This window comes from Eufriesea mexicana, unplaced genomic scaffold (genome assembly GCF_001483705.2).
Source record: "Eufriesea mexicana isolate 0111107269 unplaced genomic scaffold, ASM148370v2 scaffold8076, whole genome shotgun sequence".
NCBI lineage: Eukaryota > Metazoa > Arthropoda > Insecta > Hymenoptera > Apidae > Eufriesea > Eufriesea mexicana.
This window is the reverse complement of record NW_016915847.1, coordinates 496,919-510,142: the sequence shown is the minus strand read 5'-3', so window position 1 is coordinate 510,142 and position 13,224 is coordinate 496,919. Positions and strand designations below refer to the sequence as shown.

Here is a 13,224-nt window from a genome sequence, read left to right as displayed (position 1 = left end):
TTATGCCTGGTATTTACTGTAATTTTATTGGAATTATTCTATGCGGTATATTTAATATAGGAGTTACTATAGTTAATATAACTTGAAAATAAATAGCTGAGTTTTATAGTGAAAATATTTTCTAATTAATTCTTATTTGATTAACAATTCATATCTAAAAAAATTTCCCAAATAATATTCTGGAAATAAGTTAGGAAATATATTCTTAAATATCCAAAGTATATTTTTAAATATTCCTTTTAATTCTCGTTACACATTTATAGTTCAAAACTCTTTTTAAATTCCTGAGGAGAAAAACAGAAAAAATAAATATAACAATAAATTCATAAATAAAATAATAACATAAATAAATAAATAAAGCATGGAACAAAATATAAAAACCAAATAAGAATAATAAATAACATTAAAAAGAAAATCGAAATTTATTAATACCTTAACTCAAAATCATTCTTTCAGTTCACAATATTGTTCCATAATTTCAATTCATATATATCCATAACCTCTCTTGAACCTAACCTTGCCACAAATAAGCAATCTCATCTCACACGAATTTTGCTTCAGTCCCGTTAAAAAATATAACCACTGCCAGTGCTAATTTTATGGACATTTATCCTGCTCCACGAGCGGTAATAATCCCGTCGTAAAAGTAGGGTTAACCTCGGGTGATATTTACGGCATCTTTTATTACCTTGGACGGAAAATCAAATTTTCGGAACAGCGCTACACCGACGGAGCCCCTAAAACAGGCAACCAACTTAATTAACGTGCATCGTGCACAGTCCATTGAAACCGAGGTAAGAGGTTCATCGCGTGCCATTGTTCCCCGCGAAATAGACGCGGAGCACGAAGGATACTCATGAAACGGCTATCGGGTCCTCGAGGAGGCCAACGGCATATCGCGCGCCCCCATCCGCCGCGGAAATCGAATCACAATTACCCAGACATGTCTCGGCCAACTTCGGTACCGCATCGATTAAACCGTGCACGTTCGTATCGGTCGAGCATAATCTCGCGACTCGATCGATAAGCATTAACCGCTCTACACTAGCCACGAATCTTTACCCATTCGCCTCGTATACCGTAACCCGACATATTAGCCGAAACGAAATTTCTAACCTATAAGCAACATCTAACATTTAACTCCAGCTACGACCACTATGCCCCAATATCGAACTGGAACCGATGGAGCATATAATCCAAGGGAATTACTCAGCAGCCAAAACACAAATAGATCGTAGATTACTCGATATAGCTCTCTTCGAAAATTCTAATTTTATGGCCGGGCCGGGCGGTGCATGCGCGCCTGGTCCGCGACGAATAAGACGACACGTCCAACGGAACGGGGATCACAGGGGCCACAATAACCATGCTCGAACTTATTGATATTTTCTGGCGAGTCGAAAGCGCGACGGGAGCGAGACGGGCGTGCCTGCGGGGCTAGCGGAGCGGAAAAGTGCGCGGAGGACGCAGAGAGGGACAAGAGGGTGCGCCGGAGCCCTCGTCACGCCCGCATGCCCAACGTGCAGTCTCCGGGTGTTCAGCTGATCGCGAGTTCTGTGATTCCCGACGTCGTAACGAGCATAGTGCGCTGCGTTCGCAGCACATGCCGTGAAGGATCATCCCCTGGGACCTGACCCGAGGAACCTGACCAAGTTAGACCACCCCAATTGTGTCCGTGGTAACCCCGTTCGCGATGTCACGGTGATAGCCGGGTGTACAGCTTTGGAGAACCTTTTCCTCCACCCATCCCCACTTGGTCGCCCCTTTTTCATCCGATCTCGTGTCAATAAAGCGCGGAAGGAGTCCGGAAGGAAGAGATAGGACAGTGGCCAGCCTTGCGGCGTGTAACCACACGTTTCATGCACCTCTGATCCACCTGATGTCGGTGATCGTCGGTAGGGTGGACTGAGGCACCAGGACTAGCCGCTCCTCATTGCAGGCCAGTTAGGAGTAGCACTGTTGGCCACGCTCCATACTTAGGACAGGCTTGTTTAGGATGGCCAACGAAAGGACACAGAGACCTTACAGGTGCGTGACAGCTTGGTCGCTTTAAGGCTTTCCCTGCGGGACCATTGGCCTGGTCGAGTGACCGTCGTGCAGCCGGCTGCTCTGAAGCCGCTTTGCTTCGCCTGGAAGCATCTGAAGAGTCTGCTGCACGACTAATCGAGGGTCTCACGATTCTCGAAGGCTGAATGTCTGTCAAATGAACTGTCAGGATGGTATATATGATTGTTACATTCTAATTTTTGTAAATCTTGGCACACTCCCGGGCTAGTTGCTGTCATGGGGTTAGATGTGCCTTGCATGATGATTCTCAGCGAATGAGTCAACGCTATAGCCCGTGGTTATCGGGTGACGTAATTCATGGTCGAATTGGCCTGATTGTGTCTGACTTATTGATTCTTATTAAGTATTGTTGCCAAAACAAGTCGTTTATAGGGCAATCGATCTGCGCTTTGCGCACTATTCTCGTGTCTTTAAGCCGGTTCTTTGCTCTGTCTGCATTTCGGTTGTTTGTTGTTGGGATTGAGCACGATCCTGGCTCGGGTTTTTGAGTTTACAGCGGTTAATCGGAGATATCGATGCTTGTTGTTGAAATGTATGGTGGTCACGGTGGGACCGTGGTAGTAAAGCATTGTTCCCTTTCAAGAACATCGTTGCCAGTCCCGGGTAATTCGGAAGTGAATCTCTGCTCGGTGCTGTCACTGGGCAAGGATCTCAGCAAGATCACCATGCCGGTTATTTTCAACGAACCACTTTCCTTCCTGCAACGGGTAGCGGAGTTCATGGAGTACGCGAAGCTGTTAAAGAAAGCGGCTCAAGAGGAGTCTCCCAGTAGAAGGTTACAGGTGAATGAAATTTCCATGAAAATATATCTCTCTGTCACGGGATCTGCGAATGATACGTACGTCGTTGGTATTGCAGTACGTCGCCACTTTCGCTGTCAGTGGTCTTGCCTCCAACTGGGAAAGATACGGCAAACCCTTCAACCCTTTACTAGGGGAGACTTACGAGTTGGTGCGCGAAGATTTCCGGTAAGCTGATGAATTTTTCTATATTTAACATATTCGACGTGACATATTTTTACTTGAAATCAAAAATTGATACATGAATAAAGAAAATGTTTTATTTTACAATCAAAAGGTAAAATTCTTTCATGTATACGGTGACTATTCGTTCTCGAGACTTGGGATTTCGAAAGTGAATTTTTAGTTTCGATGTGTATCGTTGTTTTTTAATTATTGTTATTTAGGAACGAATAATTTTGCGGTGACTATAATTACCACAAGAATAGCTTAACCCTTTCGTTATGGCACAGTCCCACCCGTAGAACGAAGTTTCCACTATGCCAACGGTGGAAACTTGGGAAAATTCGGGATCAAGTTTTTGGAAAAATAAGGAAAAAAATAAACCGATCATTGCAATAATGTTTGCAATTCTTTGCGAACAGACCTAAGCGAAATGGGAGCACTTGTCACAATTTCTGGCTCAATTTTTATGACTATGCTCACCCGTCGTGCATAGGTAGCGTCTCGCGGCCGATGAATGTAGACATATGTAGTAGCAAAATGGTTAAAGCTTTGACTATAGCACTAAAATCGATTTCTATGATAAGAATATGTTGAGAAGATGAGAATACCTATCTTGCTAGTGGTAACATTGCACTTGTCACAATTTCTGGCTCAATTTTTATGACTATGCCCACCCGTCGTGCATAGGTAGCGTCTCGCGGCCGATGAATGTAGACATATGTAGTAGCAAAATGGTTAAAGCTTTGACTATAGCACCAAAATCGATTTCTATGATAGGAATATGTTGAGAAGATGAGAATACCTATCTTGCTAGTGGTAACATTGCACTTGTCACAATTTCTGACTCAATTTTTATGACTATGCCCACCCGTCGTGCATAGGTAGCGTCTCGCGGCCGATGAATATAGTCATCCGTAGTAGCAAAATGGTTAAAGCTTTGATTATCTTACTGAAATCGATTTGTATGATAGGAATATCTAGTGAAGATGAGAATACCTATCTTTGCTAGTGGTAACGTTGCAACTGTGATTTTAGAATAGTCTGTGAGCAAGTGTCCCATCATCCACCAGTGTCTGCGTTCCACGCAGACGGCGAGGACTTCGTGTTCCATGGCACCATTCGGCCAAAGATGAAGTTCTGGGGCACGTACATAGAGATCCACCCGATAGGCTCTGTCACCGTCAAACTTCCCAAGTAAGTGTGAAACGCCTAACTCGTGTCTCCCAAGACGGGAGTCCCGGTGTAGAACAGAGCCAGGTCAAGGGGCGAGAGAAACATTGACCCTCTTGCCACTGTGCAACTGCAGACTGTACTGTGCATGTGCCTACTCTTAACATAAATATAAACAGGGTACTCGAGTTATTTTCTACTCGAGTGATACGAAGTTAACGAAATCGCTAATTAAATTAACTACAGGTCCTATCTCTAGCTTCTAAATAGAGCTCGATGACGAGAGAATTATCGAGCCTCTATTCCGTGTTGTCGTAAATCAGGCAAATTGCAGATTGAACGAAATTAACGATAGGAATGGTAATTAATACTAAATGTTGACAGGAGACTATAATTACCTTTGGTATAAGCGAGCGCTTAGCAATTCAGCGACGGCCATCACCTTTGATATATAGCATGCGTTTGATATTGGCTGACCTATAGGACACTTCTGGCATAAAATGGGAAACTGGCGAATTAATTAAATTGTAAATTGAACGAGGCAGACAATTGAATTATCAACGTCGTTAATTAATACGAAATTTCGGTGACTGGTTATAGTCACGTTTAATAAATAGAGAGTGTCCAAAAAAAACGTATACACACTTTAACACCTCATTCTTGCTAATTTATATTAATTTAATACAATATAAATATAATTTATTTATAATCACGCAAAGTGTGTATACATTTTTTTTGGACACCCTGTATGAAACAAGCATCGAGGAGCAAGTGACTGTACTTGCATTTGCTAGACATCGAGATCCTTGTGAATCGAGGAAATTGCAAATTGAATATAATCGATATGAAATTTTTAGACGATTATAATTGCACTTATAGTTAACACAAAATGGCAGCTTAATAAATCGATGTGGAATTTTTGCGAGTGACTATAGTCTCCATTAATATGAAGCAAGTATAGACATTAAATAACTGTACTCGTCCCTGGTCCATCGCGAATAAGGACTATACTTATACTATTATAGTCCTTATACTGTTTGATTAATATAACTTAGATCATCTTAGAATAGGTTGATACAATGGCTGTAGTACTGGGTTGATGGCTGTACTCAGTACTGCATTGTCAATTGTTAATACCTCCAGCTATAATTGATTAAACTTTTGATCATTCTAGAATTGCAATAGAATTTAAATCATCAGTGAATAGATTAAACCAACTGCTAATTTAATAAATAAAAGATGTCATTTCATTCTAAAATATATATTTATCACGAGCTAGATGAGACTGGGAGTGAAGTATGAGCTAAAAGCCTAAACTGACAACTGACCTATGATCACGCAACTGATCGACACTCTCACGTCAACTCTCGCTAACAACTCCATAAAAGACTGTGTCTCGAGACATCAGTCCTTAGCACCCTCGTATAGCCGACGCAGCGAGCCGACACCGGGTCAATTTTGACCCATATCTAAATTTTTACTATACTTGCTTTGCACCAAGCTTTTTGATGCAGGATATTATTGTAGGAATGTTGGGTAGGCAACAGAATAAGCAGTGATGTAAATATAAAAACGACTTATTCTAAGCGTTAATAACTCTCGGCTGACTCTCACTTGCTATCTCTCAAAGAACTCTATGACTGACTCTGAAGCACACTATGACGGGTGGTCGGCCGGGGTTCGGCCGTCGGCGGCGGCTCTGTTACAGTACTTATTCCTTTCTTACATTATTCTAATATTATTTATTGTCGGGGTCCCCTCTCCATGGGATTGTGCTCTTTCTGGTGGTTGTCCTGAGGTTCTTACCAAGTGCTGACAAGTTGGTATTCCTCCTCTTGGCCGTCGTGCTATGATAGGTAGCAGGTACAAGGACACGAGGAAGGGTTTCGCGCCCTGGGACCTGTTTTTAACACGTTAAGTCCCACGTTGGGTCCCCGGGGACCGGCGCTAGACTTTCCTCCGTTCGGACCCAGCCTGGCCTCAGGGACTAACACAGACTGGGACCAAAGGGTGCTAACTTTTGGTGTCAAATTCTTCGCCATCTTTGGACCTAACACGTTTGGGAATTCCTGTTATAACAATTGGTACAATATCTCCGAGTTTTATGAACACTTCCGCCCACTTGACGGCCGAATCTGGGCCTGAAACGTGTTAAACTAGTGGGTTCGTCAGTAAGACTTCCTAGCAGGCCTTGTCTTAGACGTGGGATAGTTAGGTAGCATAGAAAACTCGTATTTATGAAGTTTGAGGATTTACCAAGGACTTGCGAGAAACCTCGAACCTCCGTTTTCCATCTAGCGGCGAAAGTGTGAACTTTGGTCGCTACATTTACAATATATGGAGAGTAGTTTATTTAAAAAATGTAAAATTTTGTAAATATGTTATTTATTTATGTGCACTGGGTACATGCAACGTTATTACGTGTTATTGCATGTTCTTTTATATATAAATCGTGAACATTTGGCACATTTCATGCTATATTGTGAGAAGAATCTCTATTTTGATGAGTCACCCTGCATCGACAGTCACATCGGTGCGTCCAGTCTATTAGATCTGCTCGTAGGTTATGATCTTGTCCATAGTCCATCTTTGAGTGAATTATAATCCTTAATCCGCAAGAAGGACGGTAAGGCCTAACCTTCGTTATTGCCGTCACAAAGGTCATCATGATTGACCAATAGCGATCACTTCCTGTGATCATGTGCCAGTGAAGTTAATCAGCCGTGAGGATGTAAACACGCTGTGTTTTCTTTTCTCGAACGCACTATGTCACCCTAAATATTCGATCTGAACTCGAGACTGTTTTATTATCCATCATCCATCGTTATTTTATTATGCATCATTCATTATCCATCATCAGCCAGGTAGGCCCAAGTGTTTCCTTGCGCTCACTCTTAAACCGTAACTTCCTACGTAATCATACTCGATACGAAACAGACTTGTGACATTGACTGTACCTCAGAGATTCAGCCTGTCATACAAAATCGGCCTCTGATAGAAAATCGGACCGCGATACTGAACAACTGCCGAATAACCTGTGACACGAAATGGGCTAAACGTACAATTGGTACAATACAGATGGAAGGAAGCATACACTTGGGAGAACATCGACTGTATACTGCACAACGTGCTGATGGGCCAGCTGTGGATGGAGCATCTAGGGTCCCTAGAGATCAAACAGATCGGCGGAGCTAACCTAAAGGCGAGTCTGTCGTTCAAAAGCACCTGCTATACCGGGAAGGACCTGCACCGTGTCGAGGGCTTCATAACGGATCGAGAGTAAGCTGGTAACAGTTTATCATCAGTTGAATCCTCGAACGTGAGAATGGTCGTTGTTGCACGACCTGAACCGCGTGCAGAGGCGTTGTAGACTCGAGACTGACAGCTTCTGACGGGTAAACAGCGGCTTGTGAGCACGATTTCTGTACAGGAAGAGGAAGCTCGTGTTCCTTTATGGAAAATGGACGGAGAGGTTAAAGGCGTGCGAGCCCACGTTGTACGAGGAAGCCTTGGAGAGAGTGAAGCGCGAGGCAAAGAGTCCTCAAGGCAGTCCTGGCCACAAGAAGGTCCTCGCCAAGTTGCACAGCCTCAAGGTCGGAGCCTTCAAACCGTCTCACCAGGTATTTCCAATAATAATTATGTCATCCTTTTTGGACTAAATGGCACTTCGTTTCAACGAAGTAAGGGCTTTATTAAGCCTAATCCTTTCATTTCCATTTTACTTGTCTTGCGTCCCGGACACTGCAACTCTCAGGGTTGTAAGGCCCATTTACGCGGTTGGTACATGTTACTGGGATGTAACCCACTCTAAATTAATAGAGCTAGACTTGGTTAGGGTTGAGCTAACGAATTCCGACATGCGACTCTCTCTCTGGTGCCTAGTTCGTAGGTCTGACTTGACTGCTTTAGACTCAGGTAGAATTCATTGATCAGGATGCTTGCTTTTCTTTTTGGGATTTTTTGGAGAAAAACACGACTCCTGTCTCGATGGTTTTATAAGTTCGTATGTCTACTGATTGGTTGCTTCGAAATATAAGTGGATGTGTGCTATTGGCTGCGAGTAGGTCTCACCTGGTCGTGAATAGGTGAACTTGTCTAATCTTTTTCATTGCTCTGAATTTCATTTGATCTTATCTCCAAACTGTTTGAAATTTTCGTTAGAATTTCTATATTTTTCTGAAATTTTTGTTTAACTTTTCTTAACGACGATCTTAATTTCTAATCGATTATTCTGATATTTGTAGTATTTAATTAATATTCTAGACCTTTCAATTTTTGACTAATTCCTCTCTTCACGTTTCTTATTTTTAATTTGTATGTAAAATTGAAATTTTAAGCTTCTTTTTATTACAGAAGAAAAGAATTTCGAAATTATGTGTAGAAATTTAGTTTGGAACACGTGGTGGAAAGTTTGTTAGGGTTTGAGGGATATTTATAAAAGTTTGGACAATTAGGATGAAAAAATAGAGTTTATGCGATAAAGTACTTCATACTTCCATAATTAGAATTTCATCGGTTTCACTCTGTTATAAATTCGCGGTAGAAATTCTGCTTCCCATTCATCTTTCTCCACTCTTGACTTTCAGATGGTCGTGTTAAAAGCGTGATATATATAGAACTTTGTATGTTACCCCTGTACGTACCTTCATTCATTAAAGCTTTGCATATTCAACAACCTCGACAACTTCCTTTCGCATAAAGATCTCACTGTGAAAGGATTAGCAAATGTTTTACGTAATTTATGAGCAATCGTTGCATCATGTCTCTCTCTTCAGGGATGAAAAGTTTTAATAAAATTACTTGCGGTAAAATTACTCCAAGCCATTCAAAATTTTATCTTGAAAAAGAAAAGATGGAAAAATTATTTAATAAAATTACACGTTTCTAAATATTTTTATCTTCATTTTCTTCGACTATTAAAGATTTCGTTGTATCAATTATAGACGATTACGTGAAACTCTTTTTAAAAATGGAAAATTTTACTAAAATTAATAGGTAATAAAAATAATCTAATTGGTTCTAAATTTTATTTACAAAATATTTCAGTTCATAATTTTCGAAATTTTATTTACAAAATATTTCGGTTCATAATTTTCGAAATTTTATTTACAAAATATTTCAGTTCATAATTTTCTCGAATTATTGGAAATTACATAATTGTTCTCTTCTTCAAAATAGAAAAATCTATTTAAATTGTTGCTAAAAAATATTCTAACCTGTTTGATATTTTGTTGTAGGTAAATCTTTTCCAATCTTGTAAGGATACAGTTGACGATCCATCGACTAGCATAGATGCAGATGACACTCCAACGGTCGACGACATTCCTAGATCGATTACTCTTTGGGAAGCTACACCAAGGCCGACTAATAGTTCAATGGTAAAGGAAGACTTTTTTCTATCACATTTAATAATTTTCATATGTGATTACTTCCATAGATATGATAAATTGATAAATCCTAACCAAAGAACGAAATCTCACTGTTTTATCGACCGTGGTCAGTATTTAATATTTCCTTGATTTTGATATTTACTTTCTACAAGATAAATTCAATTATATTATTCTAACGTTAAAAAAGGAAAAGAAAAAATTAGTTCATTATATTTAATATAAGATACGTAGTATTGCATAATTACGTTAATTAAAATATCTGTATATATTGAATAAATTAATATGTAACGTTTATTTGATCGGTTTCCAGTATTATGACTTCACAACGTTTGCAATGTCGTTAAATGAACTGACACCGGAAATGGAGAAAACGATATGTCCGACAGATTCGAGATTTAGGCCGGATATTAGGAAATTGGAGAATGGCGACCAAGATGGAGCTGCGAGTGAAAAGTCGAGACTGGAGGAAAAGCAACGAGAATCGCGTAAAGCTAGGAAACATAAGAAAGATGACGAATGGACACCGAGGTAAGGAATGACTAATAATTAAACAGTCATCGAAATAATAAACGAAAAAAACTAATTCATCGCCAGAAACTTCTTTATTCGATCGCTATCAACATACTTTTACAGTGAAAAGTTTTTTAAACTAGAGAAAACTTTTATTTAAAAAAAAATGATTATAAATATCTGTGAATTTATTTATACAGTAGCCTGATTTATTTTTCCACATTTATGCGCTAGTGGAGTACAAAGGGTTGATAATATAAAGACATTAATTTTAATAAATAGTGAAATTTAGTGCATAATTAATAATTAGCCTGTATCACATTATTTTACAAAAATAATTAAATCAGTTATCAAAATGTTAAAATTAACCTCAAAATTTGCCTTCCGAGAATTTAAAGTATCATTTTCCAATATTTAAAAATTACTGAAATACTTAATAAGCCCAATTACGCAACAATACTCCCTATTTGCATAATATACGTATATCTCGCAACACTTATCTTTTGAATAAAATAGGTTTCGCGACATTTCACTCCATGAACATATATTCACAGTCTTCCTATTTTAAACTACCGGTAATATCGATTATCTGATATGCAAACCTTTTATGTGCCACAGGTGGTTCCGATTAGATACGAACTGGTATACGGAACAAACGGACTGGTTATACAAAGGTGGCTATTGGGATCGTAACTATTCCAACACGGAAGATATATTTTAATGAAAGTCTAGGTCCCAATCCGAGCGGAATAATTAACAAACAAGAAAATAAAACTGCGCTCGCATAACCTAACAGGGAGTGTTCATACGAATTGACAGTATACCGGCATGAAGAATCAAGCGGGTTGCCCTTTAACGTCGATCCGAGGTCGATTCGTTATTTGCGAAACGACTTCAAAAAATCCGTCTCGTCGGTGTCGCTATCGTATCTGAGAACACTAAAGGAGCAATCATGCGGAAGATGAAACATAACACGCGAGCACATCTGTAGAAACGTCCTTTTCAGACCCGTTGAGAACACACCTTTTAGCAGAACAAAGCGAATAAAGAGAAAAGAGAGGTCACCCTTCTGACGTACAAGTACCATTGTATTCCACTGAGACGATGTCAGCTGTACGATCGATCGGCGAAATGGGAACTGCTCGAGACTTCAGAACAAATAGAGCGAAACTACAACTCACTGCTTTACACGATACAAACATCACGATAATCACAATATATATTCTGTACACGCATTTTTTCGAATCACACTCATTCACGGGTTCGTTTGAAAACACGAGGAATTACCGAATCTCTAAAATCCGATTCGTTCTCGGGAAAGCGAATCTAACGAGCTAGCTTTACGCCTCGTAGTGAAACTCCGTATGCAGGTCGTACGCGCGTAGTGATTTTTAGATAATTGAACACGTGCTATCTATAGAGGGGCGCGCCTCTGCAAGAAAGTTAGGTTACGGAAGCAGCTACTGCTGGTCACTGCAGTGTCACTCCTGTCGGTAATAGTGGTACCACGCTTATCAACAAAACATCGTGCAATTGTATTTTCGTACGTCCATGAATAAACGTCTAGAAATGACTCGTTTCTGCGTCCATAGCAAAGCGAGAGTATAAAGGCTGTTATGACACGTCGCGTGGGCTGTTGGGTGGTTCGCGTGGCGCGAGGATTAGAGCACGAAGTCCATTCGTTATTAATCGTCGTTTGCTGTACATACCGTGGTGAACGACCGTCGTAAACTTTTTATAACACAGAGTGACATGCCTGGAAAGGCGAAGTATATACACACACGCATACATAATACGTAAACACCACTTCTATGGAATCTCTTTTCACAAGAGCATCGAAGAGGGAGTAACAGTCGTCTTTCTTACGCAAGTTCGTTTTTACTAACGGGTAGCCACGAGATCACTTCTGACACTATATTTATAACAAAGACGAAGGGAATTGAGGATGAAGGAACTCTTTCCCTATACGTTAGTATGACTAGTAGGTTTCTGTACATACAGCGGCTGTACTATACACTTGTATCTATATATTAACAATTTAGAGGGATTTTATGCACGTGGAGGAGAATTCAGCGGTTGCTCGGCCAAGTTAGCTCAAATAGTTAGCTCGAGTTTCCGAGCTTCGCAACTACGCATCGAACGAGCAATAAATTAATAGTAACGGTTGATGTCTTTCGTAACATCATTTATTATTAATCATAGCTTTCGTTAGACTGTCTGACTCCGTTCAGAAGCGATTTTCGTTCGATAGTAACAGCCGTCCATACACATAAGGATTTCTCCGAGACTTCGCGTTTCAGGTTACAGAGTCAACTGTGTGCGTTCACGGAGCATGCCTGTGGCGCATTATGTGCGTGATACGCAATTCTATTGGTGGATTGGAAACACGCGACGAAGCAGGGACGACTGTAGAATAATTCAGTTTTTATCTGCAGCGAGAAACAAAACGACAAAATTTGGCAAAGTTTGGCAAAATTTTCATGAAAGTTCAGACAGTTTTTAGCAATGATCCGTGGATAAGTATGAGTTCTTTATCCGTTAACCCAGTCTTATCTACGACTAACGTGTGCCTATGTTTTATTAGGCTTGTTGGAAAGCTTGGAGTACTGATTGGAGCCCTATCTGAAATAATCACAAAGAGATGATTATCGAATAAGTCATAGATAACGGATATTACATATGATAGTACACACCTTTTAGCATTGTGCATCCAATGTTTACATATAGCAATGAGATTATTTTACATAGGACACTAATGTTCCTTGTACGTAACGTGAATAGAATTAATTATGGTATACAATTGTTAAAGTGTCAACGAACACTCGAAATTTTGGTCCATTGCAAACTCTGATTATAGAAATTCATCTCCAATGAATAAAAGCCACGGTGAAACCTGTGTGTATGACTGGCCAATTAACGTCGACTGTAAGGCAATTTGGTTTCTCAACTAGTGTAGATAGCTTAATTCAAAGCTTAGGAATAATATACAAAGTATTTGGAAGAGGTTGGGCAAGAATTTGGATACCTTCTATGTGACATGACAAAAAGATATGTAACTATTTAGTACTATTTATAATATCAATATTATAAATATTATAATATATTTACTATCTATTATATAT

The 13,224-nt window shown here is 39.8% G+C and overlaps 1 protein-coding gene across 1 annotated transcript; it reads left to right on the top strand.

Moving 5' to 3' along the window:
* Positions 1–1,446: 1,446 nt before the first annotated feature.
* LOC108552782 (oxysterol-binding protein-related protein 2) lies at positions 1,447–10,844 on the top strand. Its single transcript, XM_017907446.1, has 9 exons — positions 1,447–2,028; positions 2,651–2,849; positions 2,926–3,035; positions 4,068–4,226; positions 7,281–7,481; positions 7,633–7,822; positions 9,440–9,580; positions 9,903–10,120; positions 10,721–10,844. Exons 1-9 carry the CDS (start codon positions 1,997–1,999, stop codon positions 10,821–10,823), a joined length of 1,353 nt encoding a protein of 450 aa, XP_017762935.1. The 5' UTR covers positions 1,447–1,996; the 3' UTR covers positions 10,824–10,844.
* The last annotated feature ends 2,380 nt before the right edge of the window (positions 10,845–13,224 follow it).

Excerpts from the sequence above, each read along its gene's own strand:
- LOC108552782 (XM_017907446.1), top strand. The coding sequence starts at position 1,997 with ATGGCCAACGAAAGGACACAGAGACCTTACAG. Across the intron at positions 7,482-7,632 it reads GGCTTCATAACGGATCGAGA|GAAGAGGAAGCTCGTGTTCC; the intron begins GTAAGCTGGTAA and ends ATTTCTGTACAG. Across the intron at positions 9,581-9,902 it reads GGCCGACTAATAGTTCAATG|TATTATGACTTCACAACGTT; the intron begins GTAAAGGAAGAC and ends ATCGGTTTCCAG.